The following is a 27,535-nucleotide window of genomic DNA, read 5'->3' as shown; positions in this document are numbered from 1 at the left end:
CATGACTTATCATTGTACTACGAAGTTTCCTTATGGCAGTTTAAATGGATTCCCCCACCTGTCTTTGACACAGTGACCTTATGATGTTTTATTCCGCTGTTGTCCAGTGTGTGTGTGTGTGTGTGTGTGTGTGTGTGTGTGTGTGTGTGTGTGTGTGTGTGTGTGTGTGTGTGTGTGTGTGTGTGTGTGTGTGTGTGTGTGTGTGTGTGTGTGTGCAGGAGGCAGCAACAGAGGGAGGGCCCTGTGCGGACACCATATATGGGCATACCACCGACTCTGCTCTGCTATTGGCTGCGGGCCTTATGCAGCTGCTTGTCAACAAGATGGCCTTCCTCCTGCTGCTGCTGCTGCTGCCGTTTTGACACTGATTATTTTGGTATCCCCGAGAACATACCGTAAAGGCTTGTGTCACTTCTAAATAGATAGTGGGAGAGGGACTGCTCGGAGTCCTAACAAGGCAGCTAGACTTTGCTCAGAGGACTGACAGGCAGACACATGCACAATAGCAGATCACTAGAGAAGGTTGATAGAGAGAGTAGCTGGTGGCTAATGTCGACGCTAGCTTAGCTTTAGCTTCACGGATAGTTAACTCCTGCATTTTACCAGACCAACTGGTTGGACAAGAAGGAAATACAGCACTTGTCATCGACTGTTTTGCAAGTAAAGGAGGCTGTGTGTGGATATTAACGCTGCTAAGGTGAGGATGCTAGACAAAAAAGATGTTATTATCTACCTTGTTAGCTTGTTAGCTTGCTAGCCAGCGCTGTCATGTTATTCTGCAGGTAAGTTGTGCTAACCAGCAAGCTCGCTAGCTAATGACGGGTGTATTAACTGATTGCAACAACATACATATAAACTAGTAAAGAAAGTGGAAGGGTACTTGTTCAGGATCTACTAATGTTATATAATATTGGACTTAAAAAACATCAGAGATCCTACTTTCACGTTTTACCAGGACATTAGGCTAGCTGTTTGCTAGTTAGGGAACCAGCTAGTGGTTAGTGCTTAAACAATATAATGTTTTGGTGTTTGGGTCAAATCAAAATGTGCTTAAAGTACCAAAAGTAAAATAAGTCATTGCGCAGATTGATGCATTCAAGTGTTCTCAAAGCTGGTAAAGGTTCAGCTAGTTTTAATGACTTTGTATACTGCAGAGTAGATTGTGAATTCACTCCAGGTGTAACTAAAGTCTGATTTAAGAGCTGATTATGTTTCACATCATTAATCTAAATGTGCAAATAAACTAAAGGTATTAAATAAATGTAGTGCAGTAAAAGAGCCCCCTTTGCCTCTGATGTGTAGTGGGTTAGAAGTACAACGTAGCAACAAATGGAAATACTCAAGTAAAGGACAAGTCTCTCAAGATTGTAATTAAGTACAGTATTTAGTTACCGGACACCACTGTTTGTGTCACCACACTTGTTGGTAGTCATTGGATAAGTTGGCTCAGTTACAGTTAGTTCTTAAGGTTATGGAAAACCTGCAGGCCTTATTTTAATCATAGTAAGGACTACAGGTGGAGAGACTCTACCATAATATTGAGTGTTTTAACAATTCAGGAAATGTATTGGTGCATCTCATGGCACAACTGAGTTGCTGTATACGTCCACATTGATAAGCCAAGATGAACAACTAGTTAATTAGTTTTTTGTGACAGTAGCACATTAAGCTCTCACTATGCCTTATTGTAAAACAATAGCCCATTTCATTCTGATCGGATGTTTAAGTGTGATAACCTTGTGTTGACACAGTGGTCTTTGTGATTGCGGGATGAAAGCTTGCATCAAAGTCTAACTATGATGTTGTTACAGAAGAGCTGCTGAGACAAACACGCAGACAGCCCTGCAGGACAGGCAGCCCCTCTTCCTAGGTGTCCTCTCAATGTAATAATGTTCCTCATGAGCAGCCTGCTGTAGTGATGCTCTCACTCAGCTCTATTGTTCTGTTGACAGTTTGCAGCAAAGCCGGCCTGCTGGCCTCGCTTCTGTTGCATTGTCTTCACAGGCACACATGCAGAGAGGGAGATTGAACTAAGACTTTTTGGCATGCTTTATGTTTCGTCAGCTTTCGGTCGTCTGGCTGTGAAAAACCGTGTAGGAGGGCTGAAGGATAGTAAGAGGGGGGTTGATTTGGGGTGACTGCTTTGTGTTTTAGCAGGCTGACTTTTCTGCAGCCTTAGAAATCACAAGTAGTAAATTGTTCTTTTGGTAATCCAACTTGTCAAATCTTAAATTGGCCTTTTAATGAGGATGTGGTATACTGTGTGTTCTGAACTACACGCACCTACTACTGCCACAGTGAAACTACTATCCCGGTGAGAGTGCCAGCGAAACTGCTCGTGATTTGGATAGGGAAATGATCCAGTCCAGCAGAAATTCAGATTTTAAGTCTTGGGAATGTCTTTCTATGCAGAGCAGGATAGATATTTGTGAACCTTGTGTAGTATAGCACTCTGACAGAACATTGAGGGAGAAATAGGTGTATGTAGACATGTTTTGCTAAAATACTTCACAATCTTTCTGATAGATGAAGAATGATTTACTCTGTACTATTGACAAGATGTATGCCGAGTCAATTCTAGAGTCTGGTTGCTGCTCTTTTCATTTGAGACCAACAAATCTGCTGATTTGACTTATTCAGTATACCTCCTGTTATAAAAGCTTAGTGGCACCATCACGGCATACCCTGGTCATCCAGGTTTATGTCTTAACTTCTGCCTACACTTAGTTCTGTATGTGTCGAAATAAATACAGAAGAGCGTGGCGACAGTTATGGTTCAAACAGCCTCGGTACCTATGATGCACTGTAGTGATTCTGTAGTATTTATGTGGTGTTTCTGTCGTGTTGGTGCTGCTGGCTGCTTCTGCGCTTGGACGGGATTTGAAGGATTAGGTTTATGCAGAAAGCTTAAAACCAAACCCAAGCCTTAATTTGCAGAACACCATTTCAAATTAAGAGAAAAAAGGAAGAAGCTAGTACTAACTTAAAGGGACTCTTTGGTAGTGATGTGGAGTACTGGAAACTGAATTAGAAATGCAACTGTATGTGGATGTGAGAGCTACGTCTTTCAGTAATACACCTTTTTATGTCCATAATCATTTCTAAATATCTATTGAAGTGTCTGTTTTTAACCATGACGTTTCTTATTTACCACACCCCAGCAGCTTTTCCAAAACCATGGTACATCCCTGCCCAGTGAAGCTTAGTTCCTTTCATTTCAAGATGTCATCAAATCTCTATTATCACTAATGTTTATTTACCAGCAGAAGCAGATCCCACTCGAGAATCGTTGTGATTGAGCTTTGTGTTTATTTTGTCAGACGGGTTGTCTCCTCCTCGTTGATTAGATCTATTTAGTTGATTAGTCATTTTTAATGCTATAAGGCTCATTTCCAACAGATCCTCTGAGCACATTTGTGGTGAACACAAGCTGTTGAATGTTTCTTTGGTGATTAGATCTTCTGAATAAGAAATATTGCATTACAAAATGCACTGGGAAGCATAAGAAGGTCTTTATTACAGGGCAATCTTGGTTGTCAGGTGAAGCCATAATGTTCTCTGCGTGAATACATTTCTGTTAGTTTCAATTTCTGATTAGTTTTTAGATTGTCTTTATTTCGATACTGATGTGACACCCTTGCAGCCTACATATACTGATAGCTTAGTTTGTCCTGAAAATAAAGATGTATACTACTAGATTATGCCTTTCAGGGTTTGAGCATTTTTACACAAAATGATAAAGTATAAAAAACGATTACAGGCTGAACGGCCATTTAATGTTCTGATGGTCTCAATGACTTTGCTCTTCACCTTGGTTATTATAGAGGCTGTCAAGACATTTATAAATCTTCGTCATGTGGCAATAGAAACTAAAAAGCATGCATGAGTCAGTTGAATTGCGTGTGGAGCTGAGACAGATGATCATAGAGAGCAGGAGTTGACAGTGGAGTTTGAACCTGCTGAGCGGCAGCAGTAACCTGGCTGTAAATGCTCCTCTGCTTGCCAAATGTTGGCTGGACTGCACGATTCTGCTTTGGCTGACCATCTGAGGAGCAGCAAGGTATTCAGTGTAGAGGCTGGACCATTCCAAAACACGCTGTCTTTTTTTTACAAGAAAATAGGGGTGCAATTTATGGTCATTTTAAATATTGATATAGATTTATCAATTGGTTGATAAAATAAGTTGAAGTAAATAAACCCTTTTGTTTTGACAGTTCAGACCCAGAGATATTTACTCAAAGGGGCCCTATTATGCTTTACCTGGGGTTTCCCTTTCCTGTAGGGTGTTGTATAGGTGTTTGTGCATCTAAATGGTCTGCAAAGGCTAAAATATGTGTACCCTCCAGAGGGAGTTTCTCTCCCAGACACTCACCCCACTGCCTGAAACGCCTCCATTGGACTCCCTATGTAACACTCACGCTGCTATTGGCTACGATCCAACACATTGTACGTATGTATAGTAAAACGACAACTTGATTATCAAAATGTATTTTTTTAAGTTACAGTTTTTGATGAAGACAGTTTTTTTGATGCATCTGCTCTATTGTGTGAACATGGTCTCTCTTCTCACAATCCCCAATTCACAGGACCACATCAGGCTAATCATTGCTGATCTGTAGTTTGTTAAAGTGGCTGGTTATCTGTGTGTACAGTATGTGTGTGACTTTGTACTGAAGTGCTGCGGTGGGCAGACCATCTCTCTCTTATAATACCATCCAATCTGTTATGAGAGATGGATTACATGATGCCGCGAGTGGGGAGGGGGAGAGAGGAGTGGATGGAGAGGAAGTAGAGAATAAAAGTGGTTAAGTAGACAGAGAGATTCAGAATGGGACATAAAGAGAAAGGGTTAAAAAAAAAAAAAGGTTCAGCAGTTTTTTTTCTGGGAACAGTATAATCTGCCGGCTCTTGGCGAGTTGTTGCTATGTGATTACGGAGGAAGCGTTTGAATTGGTTCAGCACACTGTGTGGGCGGTGTTAGCGTTTTGCACTTCTCTGAGCCATTCCATTAGTCCAAATGTACAAAGCACCACCAATTCAGAGGCAGGGAGGCTCCGCCGTGTCCAGCCGTTGAAGTCGGGTGGCCAAAATGTAAAGCAGGCTGCTTTTATTGACAAAAGAGAAACAAATATATATTTGCAAAATAAGCTCCGTCATAAACGTTGTGTTATGCAACAAGTTCATCTGAAGGACTGTGGGAGGTTTTAAGTGCAGCAATACTGGCTTTATTGTCCACTCAAAACACACCCTGCGGACATATTCCCAACCCTAACACCTGGGGAATCTTTGCAACAGCCATTAAAGCCCATTTTACTTGGGGTTTTGCTATTTGTACATGCACATCAAGTTGCTGCCACATTCAAAGATGTATCATACTGCGTAAGAGGAAGCGGATCAATCATACCGATAGATGTTTTCTTTTCAAATGAAGCTCTGTCTGGCTGCATGTCTGGACCTGTAGAGTTGAAGAGACACTAAAGAAAGCTGAAGCTGAATTGTTGGTTGACATTTATAAGGACAAGTTGTTCCACAGCGATGTTTACTTTTTGTTCTCAACATTTAGTCATTATACAGCCTTTTCACATGATGCTAACCGCTAGATGTCTGACAGTCATGTGTGCAAGATATACCAACTTCTGGGAGAATATAACACATGTTTATATCGAACTATGTAAACATTTGAGTGGCTGGTTCATTTTTCTGAATTATTTAGCAGATATTTTCTACATAAATCTAACAATGGCCTGGATTTATTAGGTCAACAATACTTTAAAATGTTCATCTTGGTTGAGATAGTGTTTTCTACCATGAAAAATAAGTAATGATTATCAAAATACTTGCCAATAATATGTTTGTCAAGGCCTTGTGTTTATAATTGTTTTAATTTGATTGACTTGCTTTTGTCCTGACCTGCAGTCGTGTCATACTGATCTGGTCTGAGCTTGTTGGAACTAATCTAAAGTGTGAAATGCTCTGTTAAGAGTCGTTGGAAGTTGATATGAAAAAGAAATGTCAGGCTGTTGGCCGGCGTTCAGATCAGCAGCGAGCCAAACATGTTGTTCCATCGCCACTTGTTCCTCTCCTTAAGTTCTCCGGCACGTTCCTGGCAGCGCCTACAGCTGCCGGAGCTGCAGAAGCATGCCGGTAGGACTGAAAACCCTCCCCCCCTTCCCTCCGCCTCCCCTCCAGCCTGTAGCATCGGCTCTTTGGCAGGGAGAAAAGGGGTGAGGACAGGCATGACGACTACAGCAGTTTCACTACTACCCACCCCCTCCTGCTGTGAGCTAAAAATAGGTCCACATATGTCCGCATGCTCCTCCCTGTGTTGCCTCCTATTAAGCAAGTCCTCTTTGAAGCACTGAGATGCAGGAGAGGAGCAGGGGGGAGAGAGGGGCGAGTCCATTTGTGATCCATCCTTCATCCCTTTCATGTGCCGGCCGCAGACACTAAACCTGAAATGCAATCCCTTTAATTTGATTGAGACGCTCTAAAGCTGGGAGATGATCAGAGTGTACGGGAGTGAATGTAACGGCTAATTGAATTTGGATAAAGTAGCTGGCCAGTTGTTCAGTTAGTAGTACCACAATATATATATTTATATATGTATGTTATCTCCAGTGTAGAGCACTGCTGCTGCACAAAGTGAACAGCTTTTTTGGTACCTCCAGGCCACATTTGGGCATTGATTACCTGAACTGATGCCGGCTCTATTGAGGATTGATGCTGTACAAACTCTTCTCTTTTATCTACTACTTCAATATTAATTCAGACAAGGTACAATTGGCTGAAGGGGAAGGACAGACACCTTTATAAATAGCTTATAAAGAAAAAAGCCCCCTAGTAAATCACTCAATTTAGAATTTTTCTTTTGAAAGACCTCACACAACTATTATATAACTCGAGCGAGGCCAAAATAAAAACACATTACCAAAGAATGAAATAAAAGAACACTGTTTAACTGTCTCTCTCTTTTCTTTCCCCCCACCTGTTCCCCACTCTCATCCTTCCCCTTCCTCTCGCTGCAGGGTGCATGCTCCGGGTCGCTGCTGACCTCGGCTGCACCCAGTGCCCGTCAGGTTGGCACTGCGCCTGGACCCCCACCATGAGAGCTCTGGTTCTGGGTATTTGCTGGCCAGCGTAGACACCGACATGTCCCGGTGGTCCGTATCCTGATGGACCGTGACACCTTCTCCCACATCCGCCTGTGGTGCCCTCGCCCCTTTGGCACCTACTCCCAGAACAAAGCTAGGAGCCCAGGCTCAGGGGGCAGCGGGGGAGGAGGAGGAGGAGGAGGAGGAGGAGGAGGCGGCGGCGGCGGGACGGGGACTCCCTCCCTCTGCAAGGCTGAGCCCTCCCCGGGGGCCAGGAGGAGCGTGGATGGAGGTGAAGATGGAGGGATCATAGTGGGTGTGGAGGATGGAGAGGCGGAGGATGCCGGGGAGGAGAACACTCCCCCCGAACCGGAGAGCTCCATGACACAGAGCCAGGCCCCTCTGCCCTCCTCGGCCCCTACGTCGCCGCCCTCCTCTGGGTCCCAGATGGAGGATGGGCGCGTGCTGTTGGACACCTGGTACGTCATCAAGCCGGGGAACACCAAGGAGAAGATCGCCTTCTTTGTGGCTCACCAGTTCAGCGGTGCCGGCCAGCCCCGCCCCAGCGCCATGAAGGTACACAGCACTTTTTAGTTTTATTATTTCTATTTTATTATTTTGTCCTTTTGTAATATGTTGCGGTGTTGGAGGAGCTCAGGGACCATAGGTACACGGTAGATATTGTGCACATGATATTAAAAAGGGCTGTTTTTACCAAAAAGAGGAACGATGCATTATTGTCAACATACAGATACATCACAATGAATGGCTGGGTTCTCCGGTCCGATTCAGGAAAGATAACGAGTCATTTCACAGTTTTGCATTATAAAAAGGTTCATAATCTAGTTTCTGCAAAAACTGAGGACCAACAAAGCAGGACAACATAAAGTAAATTAATATTTTACAGCTCTGACTTCCCCGAATTGAATTGACATCCTTGACAAAAGCAAGAAAAACAAAGAACAGTTCTTACTTTTCATATTCATATTATTTAAAACATTTTTGTAGTATAATACATCTGAAAAACATGTGAAAAAACATCTATTATACAGATAATAATCATGTTTTCTTTCCTCTGTGTTTGTTATCGGATGCAAACCTACCCTTAAGGGTACATAGCGCCCCCTGCTGTATGGGAGGGTGTAGGAACTGCACCAGTTAAGTCAGTAAAAGCTATTCAGCTTAATATAAGTTTGTACATGTAAGGTGCATCCTCAGGTTTTAGTTTGTTTTGGTGATTTTAACACATATTAATTATCTCCCCCTCCCCAGGTGAAAGGTAACTGGGCGACGGACTGCAGTAAAGCCAAGAGAAGAAGACGGTGTTCCTCATACGACCCTCCGACTCGCTCGCAGGCCTCAGAGCTCAACCTCAGCCATGACTGCCCCCTCTCCCCTCCGAGCCCCGACGAGCCCCCTATAGGGGGGGTGAGCGAGACGGACCTGCTGTCGGTGGCAGAAATGGTGGCCCTGGTGGAGCAGAGGACGGCCATGGCCCTCCAGGGGATCGTCGCTGTCCACGGGAGTCAGTCTCCGAACACCCCCCCACACCAGCACACTCTCCTGCGGGGCACGGTGTCCGACCCCAGTCCCATCGTGTTCGTGTCGGACGGTTCAAACGGCCAGCCCTCCAAAGACCCCCAGGAGTCATCGTCCCCCATCCAGACGGACCAGGAGCTGGAGGAGCAGCAGGAGTCCCTGAGGGTGGCCCAGGCCATAGCGCACTTTGAGTCCCAGAACCAGGAGAACCGGCTCCATCTGGGACGCGAAACAGACTCAAATCCAGAGAGTGAGCGTCGGAGAGGAGGGGAGTCTGGCGTTGCATCCCCCCCTCCGCCCCCCAGTCACAGTCACGGCGAGGTCCGAATAGCTTTCCGCGTGTCGAACCTGGATCCCCGATCCCAGCTGGAGCCGGCCGGCAGGTCCCGCTGCATGTTCATGAGCTGTGGTGGGGGGGGCAGCCAGGCCGCCGCCCGGGCCAAAGAGAAGATCACCTGCGACCTCTACCAGCTGGTCAGCCCCTCCTCCAGAGACCCCGGCAGTCTGCTGCTGGCCGCCACCACCGCCGCCCCCAAACCAGACGGAGACCTCCATCACCCGGACAGGCCGACCTGCGGCAGCCCGGACCCCACCCAGGAGGACAAGAAGTCCGCGGGGATGGGGAGGGAGCGGGTGACGGGCTTCCACGTGGAGGTGGTGGTGACGGGCGCAGTAGACCAGTGTGTGTTTTACGGCAAAGACAGTACTGAGAACGTGCAGGAGGAGACCGTGTGTTTCGCTCTGCCCAGCGGGGGGGGCGGCTCCACAGACCCTTCATCAGACGACCCCCCTCCTGGTCAGCTCTTCTTCCTGCAGCCTCCGCGGGGTCCAGAGGAGGATGTAAAAGGAACCAGCCCCGGCGGCGGGTCGGGGATTTGCTCTTTAGACTGTGCGAACAACAACAGCGGGCCCGGGGTGTCCGTCGGCTCTGGGGAGCGACCGGATTCTCCCGGGGTCACGGACGACTGCTCGGACCCCTCGCTGTGTCGCCTCTACCGCCACGTGTCCCACGACTTCCTGGAGATCCGCTTCCAGATCCAGCGCCTCCTGGAGCCGCGGCAGTACATGCTGCTGCTGCCCGACCACATCATGGTGAACATCTTCGGCTACCTGCCCACACGCTCGCTGGCCGCCCTCAAGTGCACCTGCCACTACTTCAAGGTGCTGATCGAGACGTACGGGGTCCGGGCGGTGGACTCGCGCTGGAACCAGGACCCTCTGTACCGGGAGGACCCCTGCAAGCAGTGCAAGCGGCAGTATGAGCGCGGGGATGTCTCTTTATGTCGCTGGCACCCCAAACCTTACCACCACGACCTGCCTTACGGACGCTCATACTGGATGTGCTGCCGGCGGACGGACAAGGACACACCGGGCTGCCGGGTCGGGCTCCACGATAACAACTGGGTCCAGCAGCCGGCCGACGGCTCGCAGCCCATTCGCACCAAGAGGGAGGACAGGAGGGAGGAGGCCAGGTAGAGAAAGGGGGGGGGGGGAGTACTCTCAGCACTCCAGGAATATTTTCTTTTTGCTCCAGCACTCCTGGCCTGTGAGTGAAGCGGTAACGAAGGAAGAGAGGTGTATCACTCTCCTTGCCTTTTTGTCTTTCAAGCCCTGCCAGAATCCCTCTCCTCCAGTGGCACTTTCTTTAAAAAAACCAGGGTTGGGGTCCCCTCCGTCAGCCCTCTCTTTCTGCCTCTAACTCATCCGGGTGTCTGTCTAACTCTGCCTCACACGCGGCCGTTTGAAGGTCCTTCACGTGGAAACTCTTTGCAGTGTATTTGATTGAGATTAGCATCCATACAGTGACGCATAGAAATGTATCGCCCTAGAGCCTGCTTCCTGTTCCCAAATCCTCGTTGTGTGTTCTGTGTAGTACCACGTGTGAGCTGTACAGCGGTGCTTCGAGGAGATGAGCTGCAGATGTAAAAAAAAAGTGGAGGAATGTGCAGCGCCGCTCTGGAAATGTGATTGTATAAAGCAAACTTGACTTCTCCGTTGTACAAGACGCCATTTGTACCTGTCCATGCGTTTCTACTTCTCTGAATGTGCTGTAATGGTGTACTATGTTCGATTATCCCCTGATAATGCTGCTGAAATCATTTGCCTGTGTCACTGACGTTGTTGTTATTATTACTGAAATAGCCATCGGTTGAGCGGCGGGCACAGTTCCCGCCGTTGTTTCAGAGCGGACCCTGACCTTGCTGACCAGCCATAAAAGAGGAGCTCCTTCTGGTTTACAGAGAATATTATGGGAGATAAAGACCAGTGGGATTGAATGGGATTCAAAAAGAGAAACTTGATGTCACTTTGTATGGTTTGATTGACTTGCTTTGTTTGCCATTTTGTGTGTGTGTGTGTGTGTGTGTGTGTGTGTGTGTGTGTGTGTGTGTGTGTGTGTGTGTGTGTGTGTGTGTGTGTGTGTGTGTGTGTGTGTGTGTGTGTGTGTGTGTGTGTGTGTGTGTGTGTGTGTGTGTGTGTGTGTGTGTGTGTGTGTGTGTGTGTGTGTGTGTGTGTGTGTGTGTGTGTGTGTGTGTGTGTGTGTGTGTGTGAGATGTTTGCTGTTGGGTTTGCTTTTATTCTTGAGGACTGTGTTCTCCCCGTATGAAGTCTGTCATCCTCCTGCAAAGATGTTTTTTTTTAATACTCCATCTTTGTCCCCCGCCTCTCTTTCCCGTCCTCCCATCGCGGCCGAGGTCAGTGTTTTCCAAAGCCGTCATCCACGCTTCGAAGCGGGTGAAACCAACTACCACAGAAACTCTCCACACCAGCTTCCAGCCTTAAAAGCCCCCCTACCTCTTACCCCCCTCCCCTTGCAGGAAATTGAGGCGTCAGAAACCTCACGTATGATGAGGAGTTTTGGGAGTAGCACAGGACCCTGTAGGTGGCCAGATCTCAGACTCGATCCAGCTCCACTGGATCCACCCATCACTCTGTGTGTGGGAGAGTACGATGAACAGTGCCTGGTGATGCTTCTGACTATTAATTCTTGGAAAAACCCTCCCCTTCTCTCCCCCCTCTTTCCCTTGCTGTAAAACCCCTGCTAGCTGACAGACTGGACGTTTAAAGGACTTGAATGATGCTGAAACTGTGCATGGAGGTGGGCAGACGACCGGGTATTCATGGGAGAACTCTGTAGGTTCCAGACATTTACAATGCTAATGGGAAATATCTGCTTAAATAAAAACAGAAGTGATGATTAAAACTGGAAATCTGAATCGCAACCTGGTCCGTGTGGTGTTTGATACGTTAATATGAGGCCTGCAACAAGTGCAGGCTTTCAGTTTAACAGTGATTGACTAAATAATGTGTCCTGATCAGTAGTAATGCAGCGTCCACCCTCCAAAAAAACTAGTTTCCAGAGAATTATGAGGCAATAACGGAGGCTAATTCGATTTTTTGAACCTATAAACACTGAATATATTAATATTCTTATGCATCTTATGCCTGTTTAATTGACCAATCACAATTGAATACAAATCAGAGAGTTAATTAACTTGCTTATCTAGCATGTCTTAACAGTTCCTCCCAAAATTAAAGAGGACCTATTATGTTTTTGGGGAGTTTTCCCTTCCCTGTAGTGTGTCGCTAGCGCTCCAACACATTGTACATGATACATAGGGGCGGGACATCACTAAGAGGTCGACCAATCACAACGGAGCTAACCAATCAGAGCAGACTGGGCTGCAGCACAGGCAGTATTAGAAAGTGAAAGAGCTTTCTGAACATTTAAGCATGGAGACATGACTTAAAATGAGCATTAAAGGGACCCTTTGAATCAATCCTTTGGCTAAAGCTTCACAAGGAGTCCAAGAAACTTCAAGGCAGATCTTCCAGCTACTTTGATCTTTATTGAATTCACACCAGGCTGCTAAATTACACCTTTCTTCACACCTGTATTTCCGAGCTTTGGTGCAGGCGCAGATTGACCTGTGATTGGATCAACATGTAACGGTATACAGTAATGGCATTTTAACCCGATCAGATAGTTTTACCCCGCAACACAGGCACTCTGCAGGAGTGGCGAAATGCAGGGAGGGAAGGAGGTGGAAGATTTATAATTGAAGTACCGAAAGTACGCATCCTTTTAGTATAATGTATTTGATGGTAGAGGGATATCATTACTGTGTTCCTCTCTAAGGATAGAAAGGGGCTTGATCTCTTGCTGGGTAGCTCAAACTATAATTAAAAATACTACTTATTAGATGCAGTTGTTAGAGAAATGTGGGAGTAAAAAGTACTTTTCAGCACTTACAAAGGTACACAAACCCATTGTGCTAAACAGAGAAATGAGACTGTTGTACTTCCATGTGTTTTATTTAATTTATTTCAACTTGTGACATCTCTGTGATTTGTGCAGTGACATGTAATAACCACCAGGGGGCAAAGTGCTGTATTCCCATCCCATCAAACGAACACTAGGACTGCTAGGCGTAGTAGCCCCACATAAACACTGCGACAGCCATCATAATGAGCGCGTTAGCATCCACAGTGTACTTCCACACCGGGGCCTCGCTGATGTCCGGAAGCATCTCTGGGGCCTCAGGCTGGTCCTCCTCAGGGGCCCGGGAGCCTCGCCCACTACTGAAGTGACAACAAGACTTTTCTCCCCCTGCAGCTTCTGAGAGGAAGAGAGAGGAGGAAAGTAATTCAAATTCAAAGGAGCTTTATTGGCAAAAACATAGTATTGAGATAAAATAAAGATTGCACATCGTGTGGAAAATAAACAGATAACTATTTACAAATAATAATGATTTTATCTCACCTTCCTCACTCTTCTCCCTCTCCCTCTCCTCTGCCTCTCTCCGGGCTCTCCTCCCCTCCTCCTGTTGCTCCCAGTCCAAATCCTTCCTCTCCTCTTTGGAGTGACGCAGGCTGAACACCAGACGATGGAGCTGAAAGGAAAACACATTTCATAAGACACAGGAACAGACAATCATTTGTAAATGTTTCACAGATCAGGTCTAAATGTTTCATGCTGCGGTGTTGGAAGTTTTCGGATCCTTCCCTTCAGTAAACGTTGCATTAACGCAGTGTAGGAATACTCTGCTGCAGGTGAAGTCCTGCATTCAAAAGTAAAAGTGCAGATTGGTCCATTTCAGAATAAAATATCTGATATGTTTTATAATTATTGTTCATTAAAGGGTTCTCAAAGGGTTGATTATATTCACATCATTAATCCAAATCTGCCTAGCAACTAAAGGTATTTAATTAATGTAGTGGAGTAAAAGTACACCTCTGAATTGCAGTGGATTGGAAGGACAAAGCAGCAGAAAATACTCGTACTCAAGTAAAGTCTGGGTACCTCAAAATTGTACCTACAGTACTCTAGTAAATGTACTTAGTTACTTTACACCACTGCATTCTCCACTTGAACTTACAATATATTTAGTTTGTACTTTTGTTAAGTCACTTAAAGTAAAGAACCAGCTTTATAATATTAATAACAATATAACTTTGACTTAGTGGATGTTCACATCACAGGTGCTTTCGTTTATAAAGTCTGTCAACACGTTCAGCTGTCGACAAGTGCAAGACTCTCTGCCAAAATAAAATCAGTATCCAGCAGTAACAGCACAGAACATTGTTTAGAAATAGACAATGTAAAATAACAAAAGGCCTGTTAGCATAGATGTAAACACATGTGTCCTGTTGAAACAAACTAAAAAAAAACTTTCTGATGGACCTTACACAAGCCTGAAATCTGAAGACAAGGTGGGGGTTTTATTTTGACGGTGATTTTAGGAAGTGGTGCAGCTAAATTTGTGAAACTTTAAAGACTTGGAGGTGTATATGGGAAATACACGGAAATACCTTTATTCTCTCTGGACTCAAACAAAAGCCTCTGCTCTCAGGTCAGCAATCTTTAATGTTACTTTTATTTGTTGTTGTTTTTCTGTCCATTTTGTTTTAATGATCTGATACAGTATTTGATGTGACATCTGTTGTCTTATTAAATTATATTACAATTATTATATAATTATTATTATTCAATTTGATTTGCTTGGATTATAAAAACATATATATCTAAATGTACTTAAAGTAGCGACAGTAAAAGTAGTCATTGTTTGATTGGTCCATTTCAGAATAATATCTCTGATATGTTTTATAATGATTGATCATTAAAGTGTTCTCAGAGCTGGTAAAGGTGCAGCTAGTTTGAATGGCTTTGTATACTGCAGGGTAGCTGCTGGATTTACTGCAGGAGAACTACAGTCTGATTTAAGGGCTGATAATATTTACCATCAATAATCCTTATCTGGGAGACATTTAGGTGTGGCACATCACAGCAGCACCCATTTTGTTCCCATCAGACACAAAGGTATTACATATACAGTATGAGCCATCTTGTTCTGGAACTCCCCAAAATGCCAGCACAAAAGCTGAGCAGCTTTAAACACTGATCGAACAGAATGAACTTTGAAAGGTCAGAAGGATGAGTAAGGTGATCTGAGTTTGTTTGAAGGACAAAGTGAAAGTGAAAACAGCTGAAATATCTCTTAGTAATCCTTCAATGCACTGGATGAGAGTACCTGTTCTACAGGTTGGTTTGTCAAAGAGGCTGTGGCGCAGTAAGTGGGTCGCTGGTTCCCGTTCCCACTGCAGTCAGCATGTCGTTGTGTCTCTGGGCAAGAAACTTCACCACAAATACCTCCTGTGGGGATTGCCCACAATATTGAGTGTATGTAAGTCGCTTTGGATAAAAGTCATTTACATGTGACAGGTAATGTTAGTTTCCAACATCTCAACTGTCAGACTTCTTCTTAGTAATGTCCCCAACTGTGTTCACGTCATGATAACTGAGAGAAATTGTAGAACAAATCAGCTGTCCATAATTCCCTCTAACATACTTTACAGGCTAACAAGAAAAATGGCTTCAGGTCCAAGTTCAGTTCTCACCATCGTCCTACTTGGAAACTCAGGTGTTGGCAAAAGTGCTTCAGGAAACACCATCCTTGGACGAACAGCATTTGTGTCAAAACGATCCTTCACCTCAGTGACAAAAAAACACTCTACACAAACTGACAGCGTGTTTGGGAAACAGATCTCAGTGGTCGACACTCCAGGAATATTAGGATCAGAGAAGGAGGTTAGAAACTTGTGTCAACATCTCCTGGATTCCAAGGAACCTTGTTTGTTCCTGGTAGTGGTTAAAATAGATCGATTCACCATTGAGCAGAAGAATGCGATGGAGGCAGCTATCAGAGTCATTGGTGATGAGGGGTTTGAGTACTGTTACCTGCTCTTCACATCAGGGGACACCTTAAATGACATGAAGTTGGATGATTTCATCAATGATGATCCAGAGAGTCCTCTTCCAGCACTTGTGAAAAGATTTGAAAAGAGATATCATGTCTTCAACAATGAAAATGGTGGACCGGATCAAGTCCGTCAACTGCTAGAGAAGTCCAATCACCTCAGTGATGGTGAGTAACGAAATAATGCAAACGATTTTTGCTTCTTTGGGAGTGCTAAAACTTTTTGTTTCTTTCCTTTAGTGGTGTCCAATCCTCTGGGTCCTCCGAGGAGGATGGTGTTGTTCGGTCTACCTGGATATGGAAAAAGTGCATCAGGAAACACCATCCTGGGATCCAATCGCTTCGAATCAGGCTGTGGCTTTAAAGGAGTAAGTAAAGAAGCTGTTGTTGAAACGGCTACAGTGGAGGGTCGTCAGGTCACAGTGGTCGACACTCCAGGATTCACTGATAAAAATCCTGAACACCTTTTAAGGGAGATCATGATGTCAGTAGAAAAGGCTGATCCAGGACCACATGCCCTCATCATTGCGGTGAGGATAAACAGGATCTCTGAAGCAGAAATTAGATTGTGTAAGATGCTGCCAACACTCTTTGGCACAGGTGCTCGTAAACATATGATGCTCCTTTTCACTCACGGAGATGACCTCAAAGGCAAGTCCATTGAAGACTTGATCAAGGCTGACAAATATGTGTCTGACCTAGTAACCATGTGTGCAGGTAGATACAGTGTGTTTGACAACACAAAGATTGGAAACAGGGTGCAGGTTAAACATCTTCTGGAAAAAGTGGATGAGATGGTAACGGCTAATAATGGAAAATGCTTTATCTCTGAGATATCCACACAGGTTCAAACTGCATCAGCAGAAGGGTCCAGAGCAGGCCTCATAACAGAATACATTTCTAAAAAATGTTCTGAATTTCTGCAATGGTTTATAAGGATGCTCCAAACATTGGACCAGGCTCGCAGAACGCATACTAATAGAACACATCAAATGGTGTAGTTCATTGTGGATGGTGGTAATGGGGAAGCTTCAGGCTTAGGTGCAGTGTGTGACGAGGTTTCCCTGCCTGTTTCCTGAACACATTTATACGACAAAATGGATTCACTTAATATTTTTGAAAAGACATCCACTTGATTTCTTCGTTATGAACAGGGAGAGTTTTTCTTTCAGTTAGTAATATGTTATGGTACCTCAATGACTGTTGGGGAAATGAAAGGACAGACAAAGGCTTTTAATTAGAAACCAAAACACGTTGGTGCTCATGTTTTATAATGAAAATGAACAAGTCATGTAACATGCTTCAAGTCACCATTGAATTTGTTTGTATTAAACCATAAAGATCCAACTGTTTCTGATCCTGAACCAGAGAAACTAAGTTGTGTTTTGCGGATACTTTGTTACATTTTCTGTTGACAGGAAAGCTAATGCTGTATATTTCCATTAAACATAAGTATGATGTAAATGAACACAATACAGGACACTTTGTTATAGATTTCAAGTTATTTTCTTTCAGTTTTAAAACAGTTTATTTGTTGATGTTCAATACCAGTGGGATTTGTTATAGGTCAATCTCTGACTCTCACTTTTAATCTAAATTTGATGACATTTCTACATGAATGTATTTTAGCATAAAGGTTTTGTTTTTACTCCTGTCTAAGCATTATGTCAGGTTTAATGTGTGATGATATAATCGGAATATAATGTCAGATATTTTATTATTGGATGGATAGATGTAATAAACACAACTTCTCAAATAAAACACAAGGTTTAAATGAAATGTTAAAAATGATTCTTATCACTGTTACCTAAAATGTATTTGATTTGATTTGATTTTCCATCAATAAACATATACCTGTATCTCTGCTGTGTTTGGGTCTGACATTTGCCCCTTTCCACCAAAGAGGAAAGAGCATCAAAATATACTTTAAGTACCAAAGTAAGCAGTACTGGTTATGCGTTATGGCCCATTTCAGAATAATGTAAATACACAATTATTGGATTATTATTATTATTGTTATTGAAGCATTCATTTGTTCATCACAGCTGGTAAAAGTAGAGCTGCATCGATTTACTTTGGATACTGCAGCTGGACATTTTAACCCTACGTTTTTTATTGATTTATATTTTAGTTTCAGTTAATAATCTGAATCTGTAAAGTAAGTAAAGCGGTCAAATACATGTCGTGGAGTAAAACGTACAATATCAGCTTCCGAAAATGTTGTAAAAGTATAAAGTAGCATAAAATGGAAATACTTGGGTAAATTACAACTACCTCCAAATTGTACTTCAGTAAATGTTGAGTTACATTCCACCACTGGTAGAATGTAAGATTAGCTTACAGACATAATTTGTGTGCCTGTTACAGAAACATAAGGGGACTTAGTGATTCAGTGCATGTGTGAGGTCAGAGGTCACTCACATGCTGCTCCTCGATGGGCGGTGTGCAGAGGCTGACCAGCAGCACCAGCACCGAGGTGCAGAAGAACAGTATGATGGCAAAGTGCAGGTAATGGATCCCACACACCAAGAAGGGGCAGCTAGAGGGGAAAATACAGCTGCCAGACCCGAACCAGAACTCAGGCAACATCCGACAGAGACCCATCAGCAGGCCGCCCATCAGGCCCCAGAACGCACCCTGCAGGAGGACGACAGATGACACTGTGTCTTCTGAACATATATTGAATTTACTTCTTTTAAACAAAACCCTTCGATCTGATCTGATGCTTGTTTTAAAAATATGGCATTAGAAAAATTACAATTCCACTGAAGCTTTAAGGGACGTCTACTGTACAACAGCAGGGTATATGGGGAACATTTGAGATATTTTCATCACCAAATTTTCCAACTTTAAGACTGTTCATGGCATACAAATGTGCAACCTGATGCAAAATCCCAAAAAGGGTCCTTATTAAGTCAAATACTTTAAAACACATGAATGCATATCAGCTAGAATAAAGCATATTAGAGACAGTGTACACCTTGTGTGCGATTCGGTTCCAACAGTGTGTGTGATTTATGTGTGTGTGTGTGTGTGTGTGTGTGTGTGTGTGTGTGTGTGTGTGTGTGTGTGTGTGTGTGTGTGTGTGTGTGTGTGTGTGTGTGTGTGTGTGTGTGTGTGTGTGTGTCTGTGTGTGAGATGTCTGACCTTCTCATTGACCCTCTTCACAAACACGGCTAGCAGGAAGACGGAGGCGATAGGTGGAGCCAGGTAGCTGGAGACGGACTGGATGTAGTCAAACAGCTGACCGCTCTGAGCTGCCTGCACCACCGGGATCCAGCAGATACTGACGGCTACGATGCACAGCACCCAGACCCTGAAAAAGATCCCAGTACCCTACATTCACACCCACTGAAACATCCTCCGAACTTCTTTTAAACACAAACATATTGAATGTAGAATTGGTCATAATTGCACTGAAGCCATTTGTAAAGCTGTGGTATTAATGACATCATCATTAGCAAATGGATCTTGGGGGAGAATTTAGTCTTATCTTAGTGGCATTTCACTGGCCACACCTTCTCTCTTAAGCTGCTGTTAGGCTGTGATGTAAGCCACAGAAGTAGGAATATTTTATATGTTTTGACCACTAAACTGTCAAATTGAAAACAGTTAATGGCTCTAAATATGAGCTCAAATAACCCTAACCCAGACCTTGGCAGTCTAGATCCTGTCATCGATGCATGGAGTAACACCACCTGCATCATGAAAGGGACATTTAGGAGGAAGAGCCAGACTAGACATTGTGTGCAATTTCTGAAAATGTCTGATGCAAAATGTTTAAGATGCAGAAAAATATCTGGTGAAATAGTGCTGCAATCCGTTTGTGATCATGTTTTGTATATGAACAACACATTGGGGATAATGTTTGTGTTGTTGTTGAAGTTACCATGGATGTTTCCCTGACAACGATCTTACAGGTCACAACGTGGTGTCTGTACATTTTTGACAGCATGCAAAACTCAACGTGTTTCTTACTTACACGTCCAGTTACATTGACCTGTATAAGGTTTGTATAAAAAGTATCTGAGACGAAAGGCAGCGATGGAAAAAAGTAAAGGGGTTTCTGCTTTAACGGCGTCCGTTTACCTGCCCACGATCAGCAGCTCTCGCTCGGCGGCCTGCGGTCTGATGCGGGTCCAGATGTCCAGCGTGAACAGAGTACTGCTGCTGTTAAAGATGGAGGCCAGAGAGGACATGAGAGCCGCCAGCATCACAGCCAGCATCAGACCTCGCAATCCTGCGAAGAAGAAGAAGAAGAAGAAGAAGAAGAAGAAGAAGAACATAAGAGACTTTATGAGAGTCAGATTGTGAGCCAAGTACAATTTCCTCCCTTTTACTTGTGTTCATTTCAAAAAGCATGATTATGAAGTAGTATGGTTTAGTGTTCCTACCATTTGGCATGACCGTCACCACCAGTTTAGGATAGGCGATGTTGGAGCAGCCCACCTCAGTCCCACACACCCTCTTACACACCTCAGGGACAACACAGCCAACCTCATCTACAGGGGAAGGAAAACACACACATACACACTCATACTCTGAAATATAAGTCAGAAAAATGCATCTCCTGCAGTGTTTTTATATCGTACACTAAGACGTTTTCTACAGGATTTTGAAGTGTCTCCACAGACCTGGGTAGAGGACCCTGCTGATCATGCCGGGGAACACCATGAGGAACATGGGCAGCAGCTTCAGGTATCCACACATGATGCAGCCGGCCTTCACATGGGTCAGACTGCGAGCCGCAAGGCAGCGCTGCACGATCACCTGAGGGATGAGAGGAGACAGAAGAGACTTTAATCTGACACAAAGTGCAGTAGATATAAAATCAAAGAAAGTAACACCAACGCTTTTGTGTGTGTGTGTGTGTGTGTGTGTGTGTGTGTGTGTGTGTGTGTGTGTGTGTGTGTGTGTGTGTGTGTGTGTGTGTGTGTGTGTGTGTGTGTGTGTGTGTGTGTGTGTGTGTGTGTGTGTGTGTGTGTGTGTGTGTGTGTGTGTGTGTGTGTGTGTGTGTGTGTGTGTGTGTGTGTGTGTGTGTGTGTGTGTCTTCACCTGGTCCGTGCACCAGTACCAGCTTCCCACTATAGCAATCCCAAACAGCACTCCGGGCCAGGGCAGGTCCCCGGTGGTGGGGTCCCTCAGCAGGCTGAAGGCGTCCGGTCGGGGGGTGTAGCACTGGGGGGAGATGTTGTAGCGCTGGGGGTCCATGGAGGAGAAGTTACTGGGTGTAGCAGAGCTGTATTTCTCCAGCAGAGCGCTGTAGCCTCCTACTTCAGCAAAAGCTGGAAGAGAAAAGAGGAAAGGTTCGATTCAGAAAAATGACATAAAGGCTTTCCTTTCTTTATTTTGCTGGACCCTAGAGGGGTCTTTAGTGCATGCTTGATTGACGCTCGAATCCTCATTTAATTATAGTTAAGTTCCTGCATTTCAGTTAGTTAGATAATCTAGAAGATTAGGGCCACATTTGGAAACAATTATTAGACTTTCTGAAAATGTTATCTCTGAAAGTCAAATACATTTTTACAAGAATCAATTTGGGAAAATATATTAAAAAAGACACATTTTAGAAATACTTCTTAAATTAAATCTGACTTTGATATCATAAGTTTGATGTTTAACTCGGATATCAAACACATTTTTTACATACATTTAAGTGTTTTACTTCATTATTCCGTCTTTAAAACTCAGAACTGAAATACATTTTTTGAATTTGTTGTAAAAATAAAATATGATTTGAATGAAAAACGATCTGTCTCTACAACTGAGAATAAAAAATAAAAAACATGAATTATGATTTTAAACTCAGAAATCAGACAAAAAATTCAGATTATAAACTAATAGCGTAAAGATTTATTAAAAAAATTAAACTTCTGATTTGAATCTTGGATCTTTAACATTCAAAACAGAACTCTTATACAGTTTTCACACGTGTCCCTCCTAAATCACATTCATGACAGGTATGGACATTGTCTTAAACATACTGTTCCTAAACACTGTTTAAATCAGCACACTGATCACTGTGCCCTCTCCTCCGCTCAATAGTCCACAGTCTTTTTCTGACCCTCAAGACACGAGCCAGCTGCTGAGTCAGCACGTTCACCTCCATGCATCACCACTTCTCAAAAGGAGGCGGCTGTTTCTGCTCCTCCTGCATGCTGCTTATATCTCGTCTGCCTCTGTCTGTAACTGTCTGAAACCTACAGCAGGAGAGCTCTGATGTAAAATGACTGGGTGTGGAGGAATCAATAACCAGGTGTTTGTTTTCTGTTTGGCTTCAGGGGAAGAGTTCTGAGGTTCTGCAGAGTCAGCCTCGCTGCAGAGAAGTGAATGATTACTGACCCTGGCTAATCTCCTTCCTGCTGGGGAGGGACACGGTATATCCTGGAGGGACTGACAGGAGCAACGAACTGTGAAGGGTGTGTGAAGTGTGTGTGTGTGTAGGATGAATGGAAAAAGCCTCTGGAGGATAAAATACTGCATAATTTACTGACAGTAGCCGGTGAGGACGAAGGCTCCGGCGATGATGACGAAGGTCTGAACGGTGTCAGTGTACATCAGAGCAGCCAGGCCACCTGGAAACACACACACACACACACACACATTAAAATACACTCTCACACAGAAACCCTGATATTAGAAGGATTACGTTATAGATTTCACATTGCACCTCCATACACTTTTAAAACAAAAAAAGAGGAAGATATTTTTGACTCTTAAAACCAGTTGTGCCCCAAAAAAATTGTGAAATCTGGTCTAAACATTTCACTCTATTTTAAACCGAAAAAAACATGTGCCAAAATAAAGTATAAGAGAATGGCTGTTCTTTTTTTAAACGACAAGGAGCACTATCAGGTTATTGGTATCTTTCAACTTCTACTTTATGATTATTCTGATCAAATGTTACATATTGATGATATGAGTAAGACATTTGAAATATTATGCATGAATGAACACACGTCAACAATTTCGAAAATCCTGAACCTCCAAAAACACTCCTACGTATTGCAACCATGTCTTCCCTTTACATGAATACATCTATTAACCTGTTCAAAGACATGTAGAGCAGTATGTAAAGCACGTTATAAATGTAATGATGTGACGCCCTACAGTTTCTGTCCAACTCTTAAACACCATTCATAGGAAGTACTTTGATATTTATGTACCCACTCTAACTCAACCAGGACAGTTTGTGAGACACTTCTTCCCTTAAACATTTTGAGGATGGTTCTGTAGGAGCGAAAAATCCATAAGATAGGTGTTTTTTCCTACGTGCAGTTCTGCAATACCAAAGAAAATCCTAGATGTGCTCCTATAAAAGATAACATAGGATTTCAGGCTCTCTGTAACGAGGCCCCAGACGTTGCACACGGACCTGTGACGGTGTACAGGGCTGTGATTAAGAGCAGGCTGATGACGGACACGTAGATGTTCCAGCCCAACGCTTGCTGGATGAACACGGCTCCTGAAAACATGTCCACCTGCAGAGAGGAAACATGTAATGTGTTCAAAAACAAAAAGGTGCATGGAGAAGGAGGATCCAGCAGACAAAATGCCCTTCAGCCTGAGTTGTATTATTTGTATTGTTATTATTATTTGTTCACATCATTTTATTTGTGTTTGTTGAGCACTTCAGGGAATGGTCGCATGGGTGTGGTTTGTGTAGTGAGGTCACCTGTTGCATGCTGGGGGTGGGATGACAGAGGCTGATACTTTTTCTGTTGACCGTTTGTGGTCCTACCTATCGTTGTTTCAATTTGTTTATTAAACAACATCAACATTTCAACTTCAGCATGGACTTTCTTCTTGAAGACTTTAGCCTCTTGTTGACTCAATGTAATTATAATTGTTAGGGAATATTTCGTGTAAGCTTGTTACCTTTCGCTCAGGCCTGTGACCTCTTCACTCCTTCCTCTCTGCGCTCCTCTGGCATAGGCTAACGGCCATGCAGGTGCTGTTATCTTCCTTAAGGAGGGGATGCCTGGGCTTCCGCAGCCGTGTCCCCACAGTGGGTACACTCTCACGCCTGTTCTTAGATTGGTTTTATTGTTTGGGGCTGATTCCAGATGCCTCGTTAGACACCTTGTGTGTGACGGGGATGTCAGGTTAAGTTTTGAAGTATTGTCCTACATTGTTTAGTCTGCTGCTCTGAGAATATTTATCACCCATTTGGAACTCGTTAAAACCTCTTCCTATCCCGGAGACCTTCAGAGTTGGTTTGGCAACCGCTGTGGCGTCTCGTGTCTACAGTAAATGTCTTGTCAGTTCTCCAGTCGCAGCTCCGAATAAATCCAACAGTGTTTTGACATCAAGTTCCTGCTCTCCAGCGTCTCTCTGTTTTGTCTCCATTGCTTCAGAAGTAGAAACTTCGTACTATGCTTTGGGGATACTGTTCATCATCAAGGTCATGTCAATAAAGCTAATTGAATTTTAAGAGTTGGGAGGGGGAGAGACTTTTCTTTACTTTTCACAAACACTTTATATTGTGCGTTTATTCATTGGTCCCACAGCGGGGAAAGGTTACAGCAAGAGGCAGCTTAATATCCCTCAAGAATTAAAGATAGAAAACTAGAAATCACACAAAAAAGTGCTTTAGTTAAAAACAAAACAACTAAAATGAATCCAATACAAATGAGCGCCTCCTCCCTGAGTGAAGACACTCAGAAAGAACCTCATACGGTTTGTTAGTGAGACTCACGGATATCTTGGTGAAGATGTAGAGGAACAGGGAGATGACGGACAGGTAGAGGCTGATTCTGCTGCCTCCAAATCTCTTCTTCAGGTACTGCGGCATCGTCACCACCTGACACACACCACGATTAATAAAGGGAATAACAGGAGGACAAAACACCTGATAGGTCATTGCTATTTATTTATTTATTTTATTTTATTTTTCTATTCATCTTTTTCAACATTTATCATTAGGAGATTTTTTTTAATGTATGAATTATTTTGATCAATAAAATGTATAAATTATTTGTATTTTGATATTTTGTTCAAATTCTTACTAAAACCGTTATATTTTATTATCATTAAATTGACATTTGCACTATTTTTGCTTGTCTTGCACAGTTGAAGTTGAGTCCCATGAATTTATCAATACTATCTTGATTATTTATATTATTTAACATTAAATATATCATTATTTTACTCATTTTCTTCATTGCCTTTCATAATTGTAATTGTGCTTTGGCAACACATATCAAATGTCGAGTCAACAAAGCCAATTGAATTACATTAATATGATGAAGGTGCTGCAACTGCATATTATTTCCTCAATTATTTGGTAAACTAAGGTCTAACTAAGATAGACTAAGGTCTATAAAATGTCAGAAAATAGTGAAAAATGCAATCCCAGTTTCACAAAAGCACAACATAACAAGCTTTGTCCATCCTCACTCCAAGGTATGCAGTTTAATATAATATAAACCAAGTAAAAGCAGGAAATCTCCATGTTCAAGATGCTGAAAAGAGCATTTTCTGCTATTATTGCATTAAAATAGTACCTCATCACTTAGTAATTAATAATAAAGTTGGATACTGACCCCCGCTGTGAGGTAGACGGGTACGAACAACCACCCCAGCAGCAGCACGATGAACAGAGCCTGACACACAACATACCATAATGACTGACTCTGTGATGCTGCAAATTATAGTAGATTTAGAGTCATCAATTCATGGTTTTGATACAGGTGTTTGATGGCAGCGTGTAGTGGGACTTACGTTCCACTCAAACCCCCCCACTGCGATGCCGCTCGCTGCCCCGGTGCCGGCCAAACCCACAAAGTGACCGCTGCCAATGTTGCTGGCAAACAGAGAGGCTCCAACCTGAGTTAAAACACAGAAAACATGTCCAAACAAATGAAGACCTGCAGAAATAAAGTGACTTTAATTATTACGAAGACTAAAGGAACATTGATGCGTAAAACAGAGACAGAGCAAACTGACTGGACAAAATATTGACCCTTTTCTGGAAACAAATCAAGACTTTGTTGCTTGTTTAAATCCAAAAGACTTGGACAGATTTAGTCTTGACATCCTTCCTTTCATACCTGGATAGATGATTGAATAAAACCTACAGGGAACAGAACCAGTGCTAAGATTACTTGCTAAATACTACTTAAAGAGGCCATAAAGGCAAAATGAGAAGGTGCAGAACCTTTACAAAGACATCAAATAACTTCAGAGAGAGAAAGATCACATCAACAAACTTTAGGATACTACAAGGTTTAGTTAAATCAAAATAAACCACATGTGCAAAAACAGCTAGTTTAATTGTTTGCATGCATTGGACATTAATGTGTTACCAATATAAATGTTTATTTGATTGATATCCGTTTGCAGCAAGTGGTTTCAATGAACTGTAAACATGTTGTAAATTAAATTGAGTTTACGCCTTACTTACCTGCTACCACATCACATTTACCAATAAACAATGAAGAATTTAGATTAAATTAGATATACTTCATTGATTACTTTACGCCAAAAATGCCAAAGAAAGGCATTGCACAGGAATGTAAAATGAACATACACTTTAAGTGAAGATATATTAGGAATCAAGTTGTCTGCGAGGAAGCCGACCGTCCAACAGGACAACGATCCCACCTCAAAGTCCACCATGCCTGTTTTCAGTAGAATAAATTGTATTCTCTAGAGTGGCCATCAGTCGCCTGACTCGAACCCCGTAGAAAATCTCTGGTGGGATTTGAAGAAGGCAAATGCAAACCGCACACCCAGGACTATCATTAAACTGGAGGCCGTTGCCTGTGAGGACTAAGATTCCTCAGGAAGCTGGGGCCTGGCTATGCATCACGTTTGCAGCAGGTCAGAAGAGCAGAAAGGTGCTCCACTAAGCACTGAAGATGCTCCTCATGAAGGGGTGGAATGATTTTGAGACTGTGGTAGTGATTAAAGTTTATTTTTCTGTTGAATTTGGATAAAAAACGTTGTAATATTAGTTTCATTGAATTCTTGAGTAATTTTTTAAATTACAAACAGCTTAGAAATTGTACATTTTGTCAACAAACCTATTGTCCAATGGGGGTTGAATAAATTCGATTGCATCTGTGTGTACCGTCTGCACTCTCTAGTGGCCAAACTATGACATTACAACGTTTATAACACACACACACTGATATTAAACTGAGACTTTATGTGCATCAGTCTACATTGAACTCACTGGCCACCAGGTCATGGTGCGTCCTGCCAGGAAATATCCTCCGACTGTCCCACGGTTGGTGCGAAACATGGCCTAAAACACACAAAACAAGACCATTTTTCCCTAAACAAAGTTCCTTTTGAACTTACAAATGATATTACATCATCTATTCAGTGGTTATAATGGACAGGTAGAACAGGTGCACTCACCCAGATGCCGACACTGATCACCACGAGGAAATACCCGACAATGACGGAGATGTCTGCTGGGTTGTTGATGACCATTTGACCTGAGGAGGGATTCTCCATGGCTCCACTTTAACCTGAAGACACCTTGTTTAACCTGCTGCTTCAATTAAATAGCTTCCTATATGAGACAACCTTCAAAAAGTCCATTCATCTGCAAAAACACCTGAAGTTAGACAGAAAGAAGGAATAGGGAGCGATGCACGGGTGGTAGATCTGTGGTGGTCAGTCCAAGTGAGAACTTTG

General features: G+C 43.2%; 3 protein-coding genes across 6 annotated transcripts; 2 read left to right on the top strand and 1 right to left on the bottom strand.

Annotated features, from left to right (window-relative positions):
• The first annotated feature begins 328 nt into the window (after positions 1 to 328).
• On the top strand, positions 329 to 11,845 carry fbxo46 (F-box protein 46). Its single transcript, XM_063907934.1, has 3 exons — positions 329 to 697; positions 7,026 to 7,667; positions 8,364 to 11,845. Exons 2-3 carry the CDS (start codon positions 7,173 to 7,175, stop codon positions 10,104 to 10,106), a joined length of 2,238 nt encoding a protein of 745 aa, XP_063764004.1. The 5' UTR covers positions 329 to 697; positions 7,026 to 7,172; the 3' UTR covers positions 10,107 to 11,845.
• Positions 11,846 to 12,712: 867 nt separating this feature from the next.
• Positions 12,713 to 27,526, bottom strand: slc5a2 (solute carrier family 5 member 2). Its single transcript, XM_063906818.1, has 15 exons — positions 27,254 to 27,526; positions 27,066 to 27,137; positions 25,610 to 25,714; positions 25,432 to 25,491; positions 24,585 to 24,689; positions 23,262 to 23,367; positions 22,381 to 22,461; positions 20,942 to 21,171; positions 20,521 to 20,656; positions 20,281 to 20,388; positions 19,976 to 20,126; positions 19,034 to 19,202; positions 18,308 to 18,523; positions 13,393 to 13,522; positions 12,713 to 13,248 (listed from the first exon to the last, which is right to left on the bottom strand). The coding sequence occupies exons 1-15, from the start codon at positions 27,350 to 27,352 to the stop codon at positions 13,055 to 13,057; spliced, it is 1,962 nt and encodes a 653-aa protein (XP_063762888.1). The 5' UTR covers positions 27,353 to 27,526; the 3' UTR covers positions 12,713 to 13,054.
• LOC134880109 (GTPase IMAP family member 8-like) lies at positions 14,367 to 17,745 on the top strand. Of its 4 annotated transcripts, none has more exons than XM_063906824.1 (4): positions 14,421 to 14,482; positions 15,172 to 15,309; positions 15,486 to 16,054; positions 16,127 to 17,745. In XM_063906824.1, exons 3-4 carry the CDS (start codon positions 15,499 to 15,501, stop codon positions 16,885 to 16,887), a joined length of 1,317 nt encoding a protein of 438 aa, XP_063762894.1. In that variant the 5' UTR covers positions 14,421 to 14,482; positions 15,172 to 15,309; positions 15,486 to 15,498; the 3' UTR covers positions 16,888 to 17,745. The 4 variants fall into 4 exon arrangements, with proteins under 4 accessions (XP_063762891.1, XP_063762894.1, XP_063762892.1 ...); XM_063906822.1 differs by having other exon boundaries at positions 15,172 to 15,313; XM_063906823.1 differs by having other exon boundaries at positions 15,172 to 15,351.
• Positions 27,527 to 27,535: the final 9 nt, after the last annotated feature.

Source organism: Eleginops maclovinus, chromosome 18, assembly GCF_036324505.1.
Source record: "Eleginops maclovinus isolate JMC-PN-2008 ecotype Puerto Natales chromosome 18, JC_Emac_rtc_rv5, whole genome shotgun sequence".
In the NCBI taxonomy this organism is placed as follows: Eukaryota; Metazoa; Chordata; class Actinopteri; order Perciformes; family Eleginopidae; genus Eleginops; species Eleginops maclovinus.
The sequence above is the reverse complement of the archived record's forward strand: the minus strand, read 5'-3'. Positions and strand labels throughout refer to the sequence as shown.

What these genes read in the sequence shown, in the direction of transcription:
- LOC134880109 (XM_063906821.1), top strand. Translation starts at nt 14,421, where the DNA reads ATGGGAAATACACGGAAATACCTTTATTCTCTCTGGACTCAAACAAAA. An exon ending in ACAAAAGCCTCTGCTCTCAG is followed by an intron (nt 14,483 to 15,485) that starts GTCAGCAATCTT and finishes CATACTTTACAG; the next exon opens with GCTAACAAGAAAAATGGCTT. An exon ending in GTCCAATCACCTCAGTGATG is followed by an intron (nt 16,055 to 16,126) that starts GTGAGTAACGAA and finishes TCTTTCCTTTAG; the next exon opens with TGGTGTCCAATCCTCTGGGT.
- fbxo46 (XM_063907934.1), top strand. Translation starts at nt 7,173, where the DNA reads ATGGACCGTGACACCTTCTCCCACATCCGCCTGTGGTGCCCTCGCCCC. An exon ending in CCCGCCCCAGCGCCATGAAG is followed by an intron (nt 7,668 to 8,363) that starts GTACACAGCACT and finishes CCCCCTCCCCAG; the next exon opens with GTGAAAGGTAACTGGGCGAC.
- slc5a2 (XM_063906818.1), bottom strand. Translation starts at nt 27,352, where the DNA reads ATGGAGAATCCCTCCTCAGGTCAAATGGTCATCAACAACCCAGCAGAC. An exon ending in CCGTCTACCTCACAGCGGGG is followed by an intron (nt 24,690 to 25,431) that starts GTCAGTATCCAA and finishes GGTGTGTGTCAG; the next exon opens with GTGGTGACGATGCCGCAGTA. An exon ending in AGCCCTGTACACCGTCACAG is followed by an intron (nt 22,462 to 23,261) that starts GTCCGTGTGCAA and finishes GTGTGTTTCCAG; the next exon opens with GTGGCCTGGCTGCTCTGATG.